We start from the raw sequence: 19,061 nt of genomic DNA on the forward strand, positions 1-19,061 counted from the left end.
GCTCACCAGGCCCAGGTGACCCTGAAGAAGAGCAAGGTGAGGTTCCCAAGCCTGCAAGCCTGTTTGCATTTTGACTCAAACCAATTTACAAACCAAAGTGGGGCAGCAGCAGGGCCACCCCGCCACTGTTTTCTGTTCTCTCTGGGGAAAGATGCTGCCCCCGCCACTTCCCCTGTCACCACTGACGTGACGGACAGGGGGCTCAGGCCCAGAGGCAGGCAGGCACCTCTAAGACCTCACGGCCAGGTCGACCTTGCAGAGTCTGTTCCCTCAGCCTGGAACACTCTTCCCTCCCCTGTGCCTTCAGATTTCAGAAGTATCCCTTCTTCCAAAAGCCTCCCGATCTCCCTGACTGGGAGACATTCACCCTCCACCGCCTGTCATGTTCTCAAGGTACCTCTGACTACGCTGTGATCTGTTGCTGTGTGTGGTTATCTGGGATGAATGGCTTGCTGCTTTCTCAGGTGTTGGCACGGGGAGAACAAGGACCATCTCTTCAGGGTCTGGTGTCGTGCCTGGGGCATGCTGGGTCCTTCAAAATTTTATTTATTTATTTATTTATTTAGAGATGGGGTCTTGCTCTGTCGCCCAGGGTGGAGTGCAGTGGCATGATCATGGTTCACAGCTTGACCTCCTGGGCTCAAGCAGTCCTCCCACCTCAGCCTCCTGAGTAGCTGGGACCACAGGCTACCATACCCGGCTAATTTTTTAAACTTTTTTGTAGAGATGGGGGTCTCCTATGTTGCCCAGGGTGGTCTCAAACTCCTGGCCTCAAGTATCTTCCCACCTTGGCCTCCCAAAGTGCTGGGATTACAGGTGCAGGCCACCATACCCAACCGATAATTTTTTTTTTTTTTTTTTTTTTGAGATGGAGTTTTGCTCTTGTCACCCAGGCTAGAGTGCAATAGTGTGATCTTGGCTCACTGAAACCTCCTCCTTCCAGGTTCCAGCGATTCTCCTGCCTCAGCCTCCCAAGTAGCTGGGATTACAGGCGCCCGCCACCATGCCCGACTAATTTTTGTATTTTTAGTAGAGACGGGGTTTCGTCATGTTGGCCAGGCTGGTCTTCATCTCCTGACCTCAGGTGATCTGCTCACCTCGGCCTCCCAAAGTGCTGAGATTACAGGTGTGAGCCACCGTTCCCAACTAAGAAATATTTTTGAATGAATTAAGCTAGGATAACCACGGCGCAGAGCCCAGGCCTCCTGCCGCTCCCCCCTCCCCCCGAGCCCTCCCAAACTCCAGCCCAGAACTTACCTCCTGAACAGTGGCTCAAACTCCTACTTCACTTTTCTGGAGCCAAGACTCTTCCTCAGGGCAGGGTTAGAACCCCCTGAGGCCAGACTGCCCTAAGGTCAGTCCCTGGCTTTTGAGGAGACTGTCCTGGTCCTAGCCCAGCAGAGGACCCAGGAGCCAAAGGACCCAGAGGACTCAGACTCCTTTGTGTGTCCAGGAAAGCCATCGACACGCAAAGAGCAGCACATGCCTGGGCCGGGGGTTCCAGCTGAAGCTCTCTCCCTCAGCCTCCCTGGCTGAGTCTACTCGAGTCCTTTCCTTTCCCTGGGCCTCAGTTTCCCCTTGTGTACAATGAGGAGGTAGGCCTTCATCTCTGGGGGCCTCCTCAGGGGTCTCATTCAGAGTCAATCAAGCGTGCAGGGAAGACAGTGAATACACAGGGTTGGAGTAGGCAATGAAATGAGTTTCCAGATTTTAGGGAGAGGAGCCAGAAGAGCAATCTAGGCCAGAGGAACTGCATGAACCGAGGGGTGACACTAGGATGTACAAGGCCAGTGAATCTGGAAGAGACAGGTTTGCCTTGGCTAGCGGCCCGTGGCTAAAGGGATTTGATTGCTGTGTTGAAGAGTCTGGACTTGATCCTGCCAGTACTAGGGAGCCAAGGAAGGTTCTTGAGGAGAGGAATGAAGTAATGAAAGCACCATCTCCGTGAAGCAATCTTGCTATACCAGAAGTAAGTCTGGAGACAGGAAGGCCAGGAAGCGGGCTGTTGGAAAGGTATAGCTTGAGAGAGAAGATGGGCCTGAGTTCGAGCAGTGACAGGCAGAAGCAAAGGGATGGAGCATGTAGGACATCCTCTGTCCAGTGAAAGCTGCACTGACCTTGTGTTTTGGGACAGACCCAACAGGCAGGCTAGGGATTGCTTAGGAGCCTGTGCTTTGGAGTCAGATCAGGTTTTAATGCCAGCTGAACACCGCTGGGCAAGTGCCCTAGGCTCTCTGAGCCTCTCAGGCTCTTATCTGTAAAATGGAAAGAGGACTGGCTAGGGAATTTGTGGAGCCCAGTGCAAAATGAAAATGAGGACCCTTAGTTGAAAAAACAGAGGGGCCAGGTGCAGTGGCTCATGTCTGTAATCCCAGCACTTTGAAAGCTTGAGGTGGGAGGATCCTGGGAGCCCAGGAGTTTGAGACCAGCCTGGGCAACAAAGTAAGACCCTGCCTCTACAAAAAAGTTTAAAAAATAACTGGCCAGGCATGGTGGTGTGCACCTACAGGCCCAGCTACTATGGAGGCTGAAGCGAGAGGATGGCTTGAGCCCAGCAGTTCAAAGCTGCAGTGAACCACGATCACACCACTGCATTCCTGCTGGGCAACACAGTGAGACCCCATCTCAAAAGAATTTTAAAAATAAAATTAAATTAAAAACAGGGGAAAAAGTCTCATTAAAGGCACTAAAATATAAAGCTTTTCCTTTCTTGTGCAGTCTCTCTTAACTTGTCATGGTGCTTTTGAAAAAGCTACAATTTAATTTTCTTTTTTTCCTTTTCTTTTCTTTCTTTTTTTTTGAGACAGAGTCTCACTCTGTCGCCCAGGCTGGAGTGCAGTGGCGCGATCTCGGCTCACTGCAAGCTCCGCCTCCCGGGTTTACACCATTCTCCTGCCTCAGCCTCCCAAGTAGCTGGCACTACAGGCGCCCGCCACCTCGCCCGGCTAGGTTTTGTATTTTTTAGTAGAGACGGGGTTTCACCGTGTTAGCCAGGATGGTCTCCTTCTCCTGGCCTCGTGATCCGCCTGTGTCGGCCTCCCAAAGTGCTGGCATTACAGGCTTGAGCCACCGCGCCTGGCCTTTTTTTTTTTTTTGACAGTCTCACTTTGTTGCCAGGCTGCAGTGCAGTGGCATGATCTTGGCTCATTGCAACCTCTGCCTCCTGGGTTCAAGCGATTCTTCTGCCTCAGCCTCCTGAGTAGCTGGGACTACAGGCGCCCACCACCACGCCCCGCTAATTTTTTATCTTTTTGGTAGAGACGGGGTTTCACCACATTGGCCAGGCTGGTCTTGAACTCCTGACTTGAGGTGATCCACTCACCTCTGCCTCCCAAAGTTCTGGGATTACAGGCAAGAGCCCCAGCACCCAGCCTACAAATTAATTTTCGAAGAAAAGGAGAATTAAACATTTTAATTATTTGCATGAAATTTTATCATTTACTTTGTGCAATGCCAGTTTTAAATGCACAACGAAGAGCATTTAACTCATATGTGTAATCACTAAAATTACCACGTCTTAGTGTGTAGCTGGTACATGCGCATACATTTTGTTCCGACCAGAACAGGAAAATGCTGTACAACACAAACTCAGCTGTTTCCATTTCACTCGTCAATGTGCATACACTCTACCAACCCTCTGCCTTTGCTTTACTGATGAGTAAAGAAGGGCTGGGAAGAAAAGGAACTATAGGCTGCTTTATCTTTTCCTTTCCTTCTGTGTCATCATGTTGAATGCAAGTGATTGTTGAACACAAGGAAGTAATGCGAGTAAGAAATGATATGATAGGGACCCCTGACCTCTCGTGTTTCTCAGAACACTATTGTCTTCTTTCTGCATGAGGCAAATTCAGGTTCAAATGGAAAGCAGGCTTCTGTCAGCTCGCTTCAGCTCCCCACTTACTCAGTTGCAGACAAAACGCATTCACCCTAGACTTGATTCGAGTCCACTCAACTCCCAGCCATCATGCATGAGTCCACCAGAATTCCGTGCCCACGGAGCACAGTGAACACTTTATGGGAAAGAGATGGCGTATTAAACGGGTCTCCTTGGCTCACAGCATGCTCCATTTCCCCATCGGGCTTCACTTAGAAAGCACAAGTTCAAAGAGAAAATTACCATATTAAGAATTTCAAAGGGCCAGGCATGGTGGCTCATGCCTGTAATCCCAACACTTTGGGAGGCTGAGGCGGGCAGATGTCCTGAGGTCGGGAGTTCGAGACCAGCCTGACCAACATGGAAAAACCTCGTCTCTACTAAAAATACAAAAATTGGCCGGGCGTGGTGGTGGGCACCTGTAATCCTAGCTACTCAGGAGGCTGAGGGAGGAGAATCACTTGAACCCAGGAGGCAGAGCTTGCAGTGAGCCGAGATCACGCCACTGCACTCCAGCTTATGCAACAGAGCGAGACTCCGTCTCAAAAATCAAACAAACAAAACAGAATGTCAAGATGGGGGTTGCAGAGCATTAGACCAAGTGGGGGGTGGGCGTGATGCTGTATTTCCATGGTCCCAGCCACTCAGGAGGCAGAGGCAAGAGGAACATTTGAGTCCAGAAGTTGGAATCCAGCCTGGGCAACAGAGTGAGACCTCCATCTCTAAAAACAACCACAACAACAAAAATCAAGCAGACGGTCCTTCTGACAACTGCTGACCTGTCCAGGTTGCATGCCCATGAAGCCAGCTCTGAATGGGGATAATAAAATCCTCCTCCAGGGTTACTGTAAGGATTAAATGGGGGTAATTTGTGAAACAAGCTTAGCATATGGTGAATGTTCAAGTCAGTGGCTCTAATCACAGATATTTCCCTACATGGCTTAGAGGCCTCTCCCCTGGGGTGGCCTGAGGGAAATCAGGGTGCTGGGGCATGGCCCTGCTGCCCCACTCCATGGTCCTTTCAGCCATCGCTCTCTCCTTTAATCTCTTCTCCATACCAGCTTCTATGGGGGACTTTTCTAACAGGCCAACCTGGTCCCATCTCTCCGTTTCTTAAAAATCTTTCAGTACAAAACCCGGGACATAACATAGACAGTTGAGGTTCTCAGTGTCCTAGCCCTGTCTCTCTAATATACCCTCCGGGTCCTTGCACTCTTGCTCCTTACGATCCAGCCACACAAAGGAATCAAATCACTATCCCTGACATAGTGGGTTGAAGGCTGAGATTTCTCACCTTCAACTCAGGCTGGTTTTTTCTGCCTGCAACACCCTCTTCTCCATGTGTCTAAATATTTCCAGAAAAGCTGGGCGTGATGGCTTACACCTGTAATCCCAGCACTTTGAGAGGCCGAGGCAGGTGGATGAATAAAGAAGGACTGCAAATAAAAGGAACAGTGGGTTGCCTTATCTTCACCATGCCTGGCCAGCACGGTGAAACCCCATCTGTACTAAAAATACAAAAATTAGCGAGACCAGCCTGGCCAACATGGTGAAACCCTGTCTCTACTAAAAATACAAAAATTAGCGAGACCAGCCTGGCCAACACGGTGAAACCCCATCTGTACTAAAAATATGAAAATTAGCTGGGCATAGTTGCGGGTGCCTGTAATCCCAACTACTTGGGAGGCTGAGGCAGGAAAATATCTTTAATCCGGGAGGCGGAGGTTGCAGTGAACCAAGATCATGCCACTGCACTCCAACCTGGGCGACAGAGCGAGACTCAGTCTCAAAATAAATAAATAAATAAAAATAATAAATAAATAAATAAATCATTCCAGGGAAGACCCTCTTTCCTCATGCCCACCCGGGCCCCCTCAGGTGAGGCGAGTAGATACACCTCTGCTAGATAGCTGGTATGTTCTGCCACCCCCTGTCCAGTGTAGGTGGCAAAAGCTGTGTCTAGGTGCCAAGCATGGAGTTTTTGGTTCCTGGCAGCTGGGAGGTGGGGAATGTAGACCTGCCCTTTGGATAGCCTGCCTGTGACCATGTCACCCTGGCCACCAGCTGTCTGTCCAGGCACAAAAAGAGAGCATAGCGGGGAGGGACGCAAGCCCCGGGGCAGGCAGCTGGAGTGTGAAATGACTGCATGTGATTCTGTGGGAGCCGGGAGGGGCACCAGAAGTTGCGATGGGGGCAGCCGAGCAGCTGGGCGTGCTGACAGGTGTGTGAGCCTGCCAGGTGAGGGCCCCAGTTGCTGGCAACGGTTCGTCCTGTCATGGTGGTTTGAAGGTAGGGTGGGGTGGGCTAGAGAAAGGGAACACAGGCCTGATGCCAGAGCAAACAGTCAGGCCTTCTGGCCCTACCTTCTAGCAAATACCAGCTCACAGCTGAGGGTGCGGTGGAGTGGGAGAGGCTGGAGTTACGGTCCCTAGGGCCGGCACAGGAGGAGTCAGACCCCAAGATGTGTGCATAGGGTGGAGCAAGGGTTTCCCAGCGGCTTGAACGCCTAGGGCTCCATATCTCTGGGAAATAGGGCTCTAGTGGGGAGCTGTGAGGCTCTCTCCCCAGTCATGGCCTGGCTAACACTTTTCCTGGCAACTTAGGGATACAGTTGGGATTTTGTGGACTATAGCAGTGGGGAAGAAAGGCATAGGGTGGAAATATCTGGGGATATCAGGCTTGAGATCTAAAATGAGTGGGATGCAGTGGCTTATACCTGTAATCCCAACACTTTGGGAGGCCGAAGTGGGTTGATTGCTTGAGTCCAGGAGTTTCAGACCAACCTGGCCAATGCTGGGAAACTCTGTCTCTACAAAAAAAAAAAAAAAAAAAATATATAATATATATATATATATATATACACACACACACACATACACACACACATATATACACACACATATATATACACACACATATATACACATATATACATGTATACACACATATATATACACACATATACATAAGCTGGGTGTGGTGGCTCACTCCTATAACCCCAGCTACTCGGGAGGCTGAGGTGGGAGGATCGCCTGAGCCGGGGAAGCAGAGGTTGCAGTGAGCCGTGATCATGCCACTGCACTCCAGCCTAGGCGACAGAGCCAGATCCTGTCCTAAAAAAATAATAATGGGGCTGGGCGCTGTGGCTCATGCCTGTAATCCCAGCACTTTGGGAGGCTGAGGCAGGTGGATCACCTGAGGTCAGGAATTTGAGACTAGCCTGGCCAACATGGTGAAACCCCATCTCTACAAAAAAAAAAAAAAAAAAAAAAAAAAAAAAAAAAAAATTAGCCGGGCGTGGTGGCAAGCACCTGTAATCCCAGCTACTCAGGACGCTGAGGCAGGAGAATCGCTTGGACCAGGGAGGTGGAGGTTGCAGTGAGCTGAGATGTCGCCACTGCACTCCGCCTTGGTGACAGAGCGAGACTCCGTCTCAAATAAATTTAAAAAAAAGAAAAGAAAATAATAATAATAATAATGAAATCAATAAATAAAATACCAGCTGGGAGGAGCCACAACCAGAAAACCAGCATTCCTCTAGCTCCACAGCACCAGGCTGAGACGCAGCTGATATCCGGGGAATCCATCTGGATCACCGCACAGAAGCTGGGGTGTGCATGATCTGGAGAGGGGTCAGCAGCTCCAGGCAAGGCTGGAAGTTGAGGCTCTCAGGAGTAGGGCACTGTGTCCTTGGGGCAGGGCGCAGCTACAGCTATCTGGGAAAGCTCCTGGCTGCGGGGGCACAGAAGGGGTTTGGGGTTTGAACAGCCAGCTGTGCGGGCTCAATCCTGGCATCTCTTGACCCTGTGCAGCCTTGGTGGATGGCAGAGGCTGAGGCTCTAGACAGCAGAGCCTAGCTCGTGGGGGTAGGCAGATGGGGGCAGGGGTGAGGCTGTCTGGGTCTGTTCAGCTGGAGGGAGCGGCAATCAGGTTGTTCTCTTAGCTCCTCCTTTTGGCCGGGCGAGTGGTTTCTGCCTTCCTGCGACTTCCTCTTTTGACCCGCTGCGGCTTCTCCTGGCCCTCCCGGGGCGGGTGGAGCCCGGGCGCTCTGGGGCTGGGTCTCATCCATCTCTCCTCCTCCCTGAGCCAGGGTCAGTCCCCTGGGAGCCCTGGGCAGAGACCCCCACCCCACCCTCTCGGGCTGCTCTGGGGAGCCCCACCCTTGCTCCCTGGTTACATTTCCTGCTGGGGTGACGGTGTGAGTCTAGGGTAAGGAGCCTGGTTTTCTGAACTTTATTTTATTATTATACTTTAAGTTCTAGGGTACATGTGCACAACGTGCAGGTTTGTTGCATATGTATACATGTGCCATGTTGGTGTGCTGCACCCATCAACTCTTCAGCACCCATCAACTCGTCGTTTACATCAGGTATAATAAAGAAAGCAGAAACACCAAATAAGGAGAACACCCAGCGCTTTCCTCTAGGGGAAACCCGCTTATTCAGAGGCTTTCAGGTTCCCTCTGAAGCCACTTTGCAGAATTCGAGCTGGGAAGCCGGACGCCCCGGGCCCAGGAGAACTCAGAGGAGGCGACGCGCAGCCCAGAGCCGGGTGCTCCACAGCCCGCCCCGGCTCTCGGCCAGATCCCAACCCCAGCAGCTCCGCGGACCGAGATCCAGGACCTCCGGGCCAAGCGCCCCCGGCTCCCAACAGGGGCCGAGCGCGCACCCCGCCGGCGGCCTCAGTTTCCCCTCTGCAGAACAGGCGGGGGGCCCAGGCGGTGCGCCCCGGGTCGCGGCGGGCGCGCAGGGCGGCCGGAAGGGGTGTGATGGGGGGGCGGGCCCCGCGCCGCCCCGCCCCGGGGAGGGAGTCCCGGGCGCAGCATCCTGGCGCGGGCCGGGGCAGCCGCCGCCACTGCCGTCGGGGAAGGTCCCAGAGCGGACATGGCCTCGCGCGGCGCCAGCCCGGGCCCGAGCCCCCCGAGCCCCGCTTTGTAGCCCCCCACGGAGAGGCGGCCTCGACGGTGCCGACGGCGCAGACGGCCGGGCGGAGGCATGGAGGCGGCGCACCTGCTCCCGGCCGCCGACGTGCTGCGCCACTTCTCGGTGACAGCCGAGGGCGGCCTGAGCCCGGCGCAGGTGACCGGCGCGCGGGAGCGCTACGGCCCCAACGGTGAGCGGGCGGGCCGGGCCGGGGAGCGGGGGCCGCGCGCGCCGCAGTCTCAGTTTCCCCTCCTGCCTCCCCACCCGGCTCTGGGCGGGCAGGAAGCGAGGGCTCCGGAAACCTCTTCGGATGCTCCTGGGGCGCCCGGCGGGGCTGCGCGGCCACCTTCGCGGGCGCGGGGACTGGGGACTGGGGACTGGGGACTGGGGGCTGGGGTCGGGTTCCAGCTGGGGAGACCGGACGCCTGGCACCCTCTGCGCGGTCCTCCCGGACTTCCCACCTCCACCCCGGCCCCGTCCACCCTGGAAGCGTTATTCCACCCCATCCTGGACCGTGTTCCACCCCCACGCCGCGCCGCTCCTGCCGGTATCGTGCAGGTGCAGCGCTGACATCGGCGGGCGAGGGACGGCCGGAGACTCAGGCTAGCCCTCCCAGCTGGCCCCAGGGTCTCCCCTGAGGGCTCCAGAAAATGCCCAAGAAAGTGCCGCTTATCAGCTAGCAGCCTTGGGGCCCCCACCCCCACCCCAGGTCTTCCTCTTTCTGCAACCCGAAGCGGATGTGGCTGGCGGAGTCGGTGGGGGCTTTGAACTGCTGAGGCGGGAGACCCACCTTCCTGGGGTGGCGGAGTCAAGGCCTCAGGGAGCTGCCAGGGAGGCCTTTCCCATCTCTGGGGAGGGAGGGAGGCTTCACGCCCTTGCTGTTCGGGTGGAGGGGTATCATTTCGTCCTCACCTCCGTCAAAGGAGTGTGGGATTCTCCTTTGTGCTAGAAGGCACATTGAGTGCCACCGGGTACTGTCCAGATGTGGCCTGGCACCTTGGAGGTCCCATGAGGGTGGAAGATACACAGGTGCCCTCCCCACATCCCTTCCAGGCAGGATCTGCCACCCCCTTGCTCATGCCCTCAGCGCGGGGCAGAGTGTGAGGAATGCCAGGAGAAATGCCCTCACCATCTTCAGAGGGCAGCCTAGGTCTGCATCCTTTGGGGACTTGCAGCCTTGCCCTTTTGGGGTTCCCAGCCAGCCAGAGGGGAAGGTATTCTAGCCCTGGGCTCCTACTACTCAGGGCTAGCTTGAAAATTAGGAAAAGGTGTCAGAAAAGGACTTTTGGGTTTTGTATTGGTTTATGAAAACCACCTCTTATATAAATATTATCTTTCTGGAGCAGAAATCCTTTTTCAAAAAAATTAGTTGCTATATTTAGTTGAGCTGTGGGAGGAACTGGGGAGATAAATATTATTTAATATCCCCCATTAGTGACTTGGCAGGGAGGTTGTGCTTTGCTGCAGGAGAGCTGGGCAGCATGGCCTGCCTCTGACCCTGCAGTGGGCCAGGGGCGAGGGCTGTGGCAGGCAGGTCTGGGGTCCCACTACCTCTTTTGTGCTACTATAGCCTCCAGCTTGGGAATCCTGATTCCCGAGGGAAACTGGAGACGCAGCCCTTGGCCTGTCCCTGGAATCACACAAATTCTGCTCCTGTATGACCCTAGCCAAGGTCTGTCTCCTTTCTGACATCATGTCTTCTTTGGTCCAGCAGAGGAGGAACTGGCTGGGAGCGAGGGAGCCCCAGCCTTCCCCACCGGTTATTTGGTTAGATGAGATCTTGGGGTGCCCTGGCCACTGCACACCTGTGTGAGCTGATGAGGAAGGCTGTGGGCTTGGCGTGGTGTGTAGATGCACAGAGGGTAGATGTGTGTTGGGATGTGATGGGAGAAGTTGGGGAGGGGTATTGCTTGGCTCCCCTGGATCCTCTGGGCGTTGATAGTATTAATAATAAAAGCTGATGTTCACTGAGCACTTACTATGTGACAGGTACTGTTCTCAGCTTTTTTCATCTATTATCTCATTTCCTCCCCAAAACAACTCCGTAAGGGAGGAACTGTTGTCATCCCCGTTTTATACAGGAGGAAACAGAAGCACCCAGAGGTTAAACCACTTGCCCGAGGTCACACAGTAGGTGGTGGAGCTAGCACTGGGTACCTGCTCCTCTCTGGGCCTCAGTTTCCCCATCTGTACAAGAGAGTCACAAGTTCTGCAGGCTCCGGAACCCTGGTGTCGGCGCCTGTGCTAGGAGTTTGGGTCCGCTGGTGCAACTTTTTCAGCTTTGCCTCCAGCCTCCATGGGTCCCTAGAGGGCTCTTCTCTCAGATCACTGATTGGGACTGGGGGGCATTCCAGGGCTCTAGAAGTCATTAGGTGAGTAGAGGGGAGCCAGCTGTTCCTTCGTGCCACATGCTTGCCGTGGCTTGAGGAGGAGGCGCAGATGTTCTAGCACAGCCGCTGGGGTGGGGCTGATGAGGCTTTGAACACTAACCCTGCCCCTTCATAGCTCTGCAATGCTGGACCAGCCTCTTTGCCTCTCTGTGCCTCAGTTTCTTCTCCATAAGTGAGGCTACCATAGAACCCATCTCCCAGGGTTGTTTGTGAGTCTTTAGTGAGGTCACAGACACCAAGTCATCCTTCCTTGTCGCAGAAGAGGCTGGGGCGGGCTCTTGGCCACCAGCTGCATGGCAGGGTGGGTCAGGCCTGTGGGTAGAAGGGACATCCCAGAGACGTGTGTTCTCCCCACCCCAGGAGGCTGTGCACCTGCAAGGTCGTTAGTGTAGAAACCACAAGGAAGTCATTTGCTTAAGTCCTGAAGCTTGCAAATTCTGCTGGGCGAGGGAGGAAGGGAGGCAGGGGCTGAGGATCCCACCCCACCTTCCACCCTCCCCGTTCACTGCAGACAGACACTTCAGAGCTGGGAAGCCTAAGCGGCACAGTCAGTGAGCATGCTAGCCAGGAACCCCTCCACTCACACATAAAACACCATCTGCCCCAAGCCCCAACAGGGAGTGAGTGGGGAGGCTCCTGGCCCCAGGACCTCCTGTGAGCCCACCTTTGCAGGTGCCAGAGGTACCCAGAGTTCAGCTTCCTTGGGGGGCTTTTTCTTTTACATCTTTTTTATTTTCTGAATAAAAATGTGCACAGTGCAACCTTCAAGGGATACAAAAGGTACACAGCAAAGTCTCCGACTCTGTCCCCAGCCACCCATTCCCAGTCCCCCCAGTTTCTTGTGTCTTCTTCCCAAGACAGTCCGTGCATACACACATCTGGAGCTGTGACCTTGTGATCTTTTCCCACACGGCAGCAGGAGGAGGATAAGCGCTCTTTGTCCCTGCTTTGACCTTGACAGTCATTCTTGGAGCCGGTGCCAGGAAGAGCACGGTGGGGCTTCCTAGTGGCTGCGTGGGATTTCAGCGTGTGGCTTTTCTCTGAATTCTGGTGGACGCTTGTGTTGTTGGCAGCCTCTGTTATGACGCGCAATATCGCAAGGAGTATTCTTGTTGCCACATCATGTCACGCACTTGTGAATATCACTGAAGGACGCATTCCTGGGGTGGAACTGTGGGGTCTAAGTGGGTGTATATTTTCAGTGTCATCAGCTGTCACTAAAGAGTTGGTTTTCTGTGCAGTTGGGCCGAGTGACCGGCTCGTTCTCCGCTGCCTCGCCAGTGCAGGGGAGGATCAGACGGTTTGATCTGTGCCAGTCTGGTGGAAGAGTCCTTTCGTAGGTTTGCTTGGCCTCTTTCTGTTTAAAGTCATGTTGAGTGTCTTTTTCTATGTTAAGGAACCACCAGATGGGCTGCTCATCTCCTTTGCTGGACTGGAGCCAAGGCAAGAGACCTGGCTCTGTTGGGCATGTCCTGCCTGTAGCTAAATTTCCTGGAGACCCCAGTGACATGGGAGTTGGGCAGATCCCAGGAGGTCTCCTGAGGTGGTCTCTGTTCAAGGGAGCTGGCAAGCCGGGCAGAAGCCTGCCTTCCTGGGCCACACGCGGTCCATCTGCAGTGAGCGCCTTGGCCCCAGGGCTGCCAGGTGGGACAGGTGGTCCAGATTTAGACTCCTGCCAGTGGCTTCTTGGCTCTGGCCTTATTTGCTGCCCTCAAATAAGTTCCAGGCCCTAGTTGGCGCTGAAACTCGGGCAACCCATATGCGTAGCCCACGGAAACCAGGCCAAGAGGAACGGAGTGTGTCAGGAGGAGGTAGCCATCCGAGTGGCCCTGCTTGCTGGGTGGCCTTGGGCAGACCTGCCCCTTCCTGGACCTGCTGCTCCTCAGGATAGCAGGGCTGGGACCCTGAGATCCCATAAGGGCCGTGCAGGATCTGAGAGGGGGTGGTTTGCCTGCAGCCCTTCGGAAGCTCAACATCTTTCATGCTTCACCCTAGTTTTCACTCCCACTGGCCTCTGCTGGGCAGCCGGAGCCCCCAGGAGCAGCATCAGGCCTGCCCAGCTGGGCCCCCTCACCCTCTTGCACCCTAAGGCAGGGCCTGTTTTCTCCCACAGCACAGTTGGGCGAAGAGATGTTGGGCAAACCTTCATCTCCAGCTCCAGATAAGCCAGGGGTGCTGCAGGCCCCTCTGCAGAGCGGAGAGCTACTTCCCAAGGCCCCGCAGTGGCCCCCGCAGAGCAAGGTCAGGTGTCCACTCTAGGTGGACCCCGGAGACACAGGCAGGGCCAGGTGGGCTGGGCGGGCCCTGCCTCGCCAGGGCCTCTCCCTGACTCTGTAAGTGACGATTTAATTGCTCTGTAAATTTACCTTTGAGGAAGACCTGGGTGAGTGCTTGCCTCTCCCGGCTGCAACTGACATTTAGAAGCTGAAATACCAGTTTCCAATGAAGGAAGGAGTAGAAGGGGGATGAGGGGAGCAGGGGGTGTGGAGCCTGGGGGCAGCCCGGGGCATCGCTTACCCCCCTTCTCCCTGGCTCTGGACTGTGGGCTTACACCGTGGAGCAACAGAGTAAACAATGATTGTAAGGACTCAGCATAAACACAGGGATGACTCAGTCTCGCCCCACCCTGGAAGTGTTCCAGTGTGGTGGGGGGATACTGGCGACTGTTCAGAGAAGGGCACATCGATGAGGTAGGGGAGGGGCTTCCTGGAAAGGGGGTTCAGATGAGGAGATGGGATGCTGCTGTGCATAGAAGGAATGGCACAAGTAAAATGTTGGAGAAGGAAGGCCAGGCACGGTGGCTAGCATCTTGGGATCTCAGCACTTTGGGAGGCCGAGGTGGGCGGATCACTTGAGGTCAGGAGTTCGAAACCAGCCTGGTCAACGTGGTGAAACCTCATCTCTACTAAAAATAAAAATAAAAAATTAGCCGGGCGTGGTGGCAGGTGCCTGTAATTCCAGCTACTCGGGAGGCTGAGGCGGGAGAATCACTTGAACCCAGGAGGCAGAGGTTGCAGTGAGCTGAGATCGTGCCAGCCTGGCAACAGAATGAGACTCCGTGTGGGGAAAAAAAAAAAAAAAAAAATATATATATATATATATATATATATATATATATATATATATATGAGGAGGAGAAGGTTTTGCAAAATGGGTTTATCAACACATCATGCTGGACCCCATAAATGTATACAATTATGATTTGTCAATTACAAATAAACTGGGGCCGGGCGCGGTGGCTCAAGCCTGTAATCCCAGCACTTTGGGAGGCCAAGACGGGTGGATCACGAGGTCGGGAGATCGAGACCATCCTGGCTAACACGGTGAAACCCCGTCTCTACTTAAAAAATACAAAAAACTAGCCGGGCGAGGTGGCGGGCGCCTGTAGTCCCAGCTACTGGGGAGGCTGAGGCAGGAGAATGGCGTAAACCCGGGAGGCGAAGCTTGCAGTGAGCTGAGATCCGGCCACTGCACTCCAGCCTGGGCGACAGAGCCAGACACCGTCTCAGAAAAAAAAAAAAAAAAAAAAACAATAAACTGAAAAACAGGGGTGGCGATCCTGAGGCTTGGCTAACAGAGGGACAGATGTACATTCGGGATACAGACATGATCCTGGAAGGGCAGGTGGGGGCAGATCCAGGAAGGCCCTGAAGGCTGTGCTAAGGTTGGTCTTTATTCTGTAGGCCAAAGACAGCCACTGAAGCTGTGTGAGCAGGACAGAGGCAGGTCAGTCATTCGTCACATATGTTTACTGAGTTATGCTCCAGGAGCTGCTCTGGGTGCTGGAGACGCTGCACTTAACAAAATCTTGCTGCCCGGCCGGGCACTGTGGCTCATGCCTGTCATCCCAGCACTTTAGGAGGCTGAGACGGGTGGATCACGAGGTCAGGAGATCGAGACCATCCTGGCCAACACGGTGAAACCCCGTCTCTACTAAAAAATAACAAAAAACTAGCCGGGCGAGGTGGCGGGCGCCTGTAGTCCCAGCTACTCGGGAGGCTGAGGCAGGAGAATGGCGTAAACCCGGGAGGCGGAGCTTACAGTGAGCCGAGATTGCGCCACTGCACTCCAGCCTGGGCAACAGAGCAAGACTCCATCTCAAAAAAAAAAAAAAATCTTGCAGCCCTAGAGCTTATATTCCAGCAAGTGATTATGGCTGGAGCGCGTTCACTGTGTGCTCTGAATTCCACGTGCTTTATGCATGCTGTTCAATCTTCCCACATCCTTGTGAGGTACTTACCATTATCACCCTCTTTTTACAGATGGAGAAACAGACACAGGGGATGAGGTAACTGGCCTGTGGCCACGGAAGTATTGTGAGATAGAGCAGGATTTGAACTTGAGCCCTCTGGACCAGATTCCTTGATCTAAGCCACAAAGCTTCTCTGATTCACCTCCCTTTTGTCCCAGGACCGCAGGCTGACTCCCAGGCCTGCACGCTGGGCCTCCATGAACACAGGCCCTCTCAGTCTGGCAACATGGGCCAGGCAGGGGTCACCGTGGCAGAGGCTCAGATAAGAATAGTAGCCAGCCCCACTGTGGCTCTCAGAGGGAGAGGCACCCCCCCAGTCCTGTCAGTGCCCCATGCAGCCCAGCGGATGGCCCTGAGAGTGGGCAGAGCCAGGGCACTCTCTCATTTAACAGATAGGACATCTGGCACTGTGAGAGGCCCAAGGCCGCCATTTCAAGGGGAACTGTCTCAGACCCCAACATGCAGCCTGGGAGAGAGCAAGGAAGGAGCCAGCGTCTTCCAGGAACGCCTGGAGTGGGGCATCTCCCAGCCCTGGGCTCCCTCCATCACCCTGGGGCTCATTCATGAGAGGGGAGAATTGGGTCCTTCAGGGTTGAATTTGGAAGCAGACCAGGCCTGAGCAGGCAGAGCCTCGCGGGCCCCTAAAACACCATGAGGGAGGCCAGCAGGGCCTTTTGGACAGGAGGATTTGGGCTGTGGTTCTGGGTTCTCTACAGAGGGGCTCTCCGACTGGTGGGATGAGGACATCCAGCCCAGCAATCAGGACATGGGACACAAAGGGTTTTCAGATGACCTTGGGTGGGTGATAAAGAGAGTGGAGGAGGGAAGGCAGGACAGCCTAAGAATTAGCACAGGAGGCCCACAGCAGGGCATCGAGAACCAGACTGCCTGAGCTCAAAACCCTTCCTGGCCTCCCCTGCTGCGTGACACTCAACCTCTCTGTTGTGTACTCCGTAAAATGGGTATAACAATGGCATCTTCCTTCCCAGCTTGTTTGAGGATCATGAGAATAAGGCACACAGGGAGTTGGCAGCGTGTCTCGCGCACACCACCAGCTGCTGCTGCTATGACCTCTGCTAAGCACCTCACGTGCTTAGCTCAGTCCCCAGCGTCTTCCCATTTGTTCTCTGCAGATAATGCGGGAAGGCACCTGGTGCATTGCTTGGCAGGTGCTTGGTAAATGTGGCTGTTAATAGTAATGATGATGACGATCATCACAGCAGGCCTTCAAGGTGGGTGTGCGTACCCTACCTCCCAAATGAGGCCCAAGGCCCCACAGGGAGCCGGCTGTGTGGGCAGGACCAGAGCTGTGCTCAGGGGCAGGTCAGGCCTCCTCAGGGGGGCGGGGTGAGAGGGGGGCTTTGCGGAGGAAGCCAGGTCTGGGCGGAGGGGGCCATCAGTCAGGTTCAGCTTGGTTACTGTAGCCATCGCCTCCGAATCTCGGCAGCTTAAAGGACCAGAGGCTCCTTTCTCACTCCTGCTGAGTGCTGGCAGCAGACTGGTCATCGGGGGCTCTGTGCCTTCCTCACTCTGTGACCCAGGTCGATGGAGTAGACACCATCTCACAGGCTGCTGGCTGCTGTAGGAGAGTGTCAAAGAGCTCCAACCACTTGGCTATTTACATTTAAATGCATAAAAATTAAAATTTGAAATTAGTCACAGTCCAGGGGCTCACCAGCTGCATGTGGCTAGTGGCTCCGGTCCTGGCCAGCACAGATGGAGGATACTTCTGCTATCACAGGACATTCTACTGGACAGTGACCTCCTAGAAAGCCCCCCACCAAAAGTCAATGTTCCAACCTGACACGAATACACATCCTTCTTCTCAAAAGTCACACGGGGGCCGGGAAGTGCCTTCCTACTATGCCCACAAGGTGGGGAGAACCAGAAATATTTGGGGAACAGCATCATGAGCACCAAAGAGTGGGTGCTGGGTCAGGGTGGGTCAGAGAGCAGAAGGGGAGATGACCCAGGTCGACAGGTAGAGAAAAGAACTGAGCCGGGCGCGGTGGCTAACACCTGTAATGCCAGCACTTTGGGAGGCCGAGGTGGGTGGATCACCTGAGGTCGGGGGTTTGAGACCATCCTGGCCAACATGGTGAAACCCCGCCTCTACTGAAAATACAAAAATCAGCTGGGCATGGTGGCGGGCACCTGTAATTCCAGCTACCCGGGAGGCTGAGGCAGGAAAATCGCTTGAACCCGGGAGGCGGAGCTTGCAGTGAGCTAAGATCGCGCCACTGCACTCCAGCCTGGGCGACAGAGCAAGACTGCGTCTCAAAAAAAAAAAAAAAAAAAAAAGAGAGAGAAAGAACTTGAGAGACCAGCCAAGGCAGGCAGGAGGCATCGTGGGGAACTCTGTGAGGAAGTACAGAGACCGGAGCTGGCACTTGTACCCCACGACACGCTTCCCAACCCCAGGCCTCGCCCTCGCCCAGAATAAAGAAAGGTGAGGGTTACAGGCATCTCCCGGGTAGAGCCCGGCACAAGCCCACCCATGCACACTGTGAGGTTAGCACTGTCCTGATTTGAGGCTGGGGCATGGCTGGGGTGTCCTCTAAAGCACACTGCTTCATTGGAGAATTGGCCCAGAAACCAGACCTGGCCCGCCCCCAGCCTTTCCTGTTCGCCTCAGCTAAATAGATCAGAAGGAAAAAGTCTGTTTGATTTTAATCTCGACGCAGGACACTGGAGATTACATTCTCCACGGAAAATGTCAGCCACTGCCGAAAATAGGACTTTGGAGAAAATGCTAGAAAGTGTATTTTTAGGCTATATATTTTCCTCCTGGATTCCTGCAGTCCAGTGGGCTGCTTGATACTCCCCAGGGTTCAGCTGCCAGGTGCAGACCCTAAAGCTTCCAAACAGGTGGTCCGGGGAGAGAAAAGAAATGCCTGCAGGCCAAAAACAGGTGGACGGACGCGAGGACCTGTTTCCAGTGTCAGGAAGGAGGAGGTGGAAGACAGCCAGCCAGGGCCAGGGCCTCAGATTCCAAACGGCTAACGAGCTTCGGGGAGATGTCGCAGATGTCCAGAGACTGCCCTTTGAGTGGCAAGGGACAAGAGAAGGCAGGGCTCAGTTAGACTGTGGTCTGGGAAGGGGGAACTTCTCCAAGCCCATCCTCCAGAGCCCGGCTCCCGCCCCTCTCTTCCCCACACAGACCCACTCACTCATTGTGTGGCTTTGCTCAAGCCACGCCTCCACCGTGATCCTTCCTGCCCCGGTCTGTGAAGCGGAGGGGCTGGAACTCTGCAGCCTCCCCTTTGGGCTGCAGGAATGATTCAACGACTTCAGGGGCCTGAGGCACCCAGCTCCGCCTGATATAAAAGGTGCTTCAGGAAACGTTGGAGATAAAAATCAGCACCTAGGCCGGGGCGCGGTGGCTCACGCCTGTCATCCCAGCACTTTGGGAGGCCGAGGTGGGCAGATCACAAAGTTAGGAGTTCGAGACCACCTGGCCAACACAGTGAAACCCCGTTTCTACTAAAAATACAAAAATCAGCCGGGAGTGGTGCTGCTTGCCTGTAATCCCAGCTACTTGGGAGGCTGAGGCAGGAGAATCGCTTGAACCTGGGAGGTGGGGGTTGCAGTGAGCCGAGATTGCACCACTGTGCTCCAGCCTG

At 54.5% G+C, this 19,061-nt stretch overlaps 1 protein-coding gene across 1 annotated transcript in view; it reads left to right on the forward strand.

Moving 5' to 3' along the window:
* The first annotated feature begins 8,685 nt into the window (after window positions 1-8,685).
* Window positions 8,686-19,061, forward strand: part of ATP2A3 (ATPase sarcoplasmic/endoplasmic reticulum Ca2+ transporting 3) — a 37,687-nt gene continuing 27,311 nt past the window's right edge. The window contains 1 exon segment of the mRNA XM_030922654.1: window positions 8,686-8,986. Coding sequence (XP_030778514.1) covers window positions 8,869-8,986 — 118 coding nt within the window. The 5' untranslated portion in view covers window positions 8,686-8,868.

This window comes from Rhinopithecus roxellana, chromosome 19, assembly GCF_007565055.1.
Source record: "Rhinopithecus roxellana isolate Shanxi Qingling chromosome 19, ASM756505v1, whole genome shotgun sequence".
Taxonomy (NCBI): Eukaryota; Metazoa; Chordata; class Mammalia; order Primates; family Cercopithecidae; genus Rhinopithecus; species Rhinopithecus roxellana.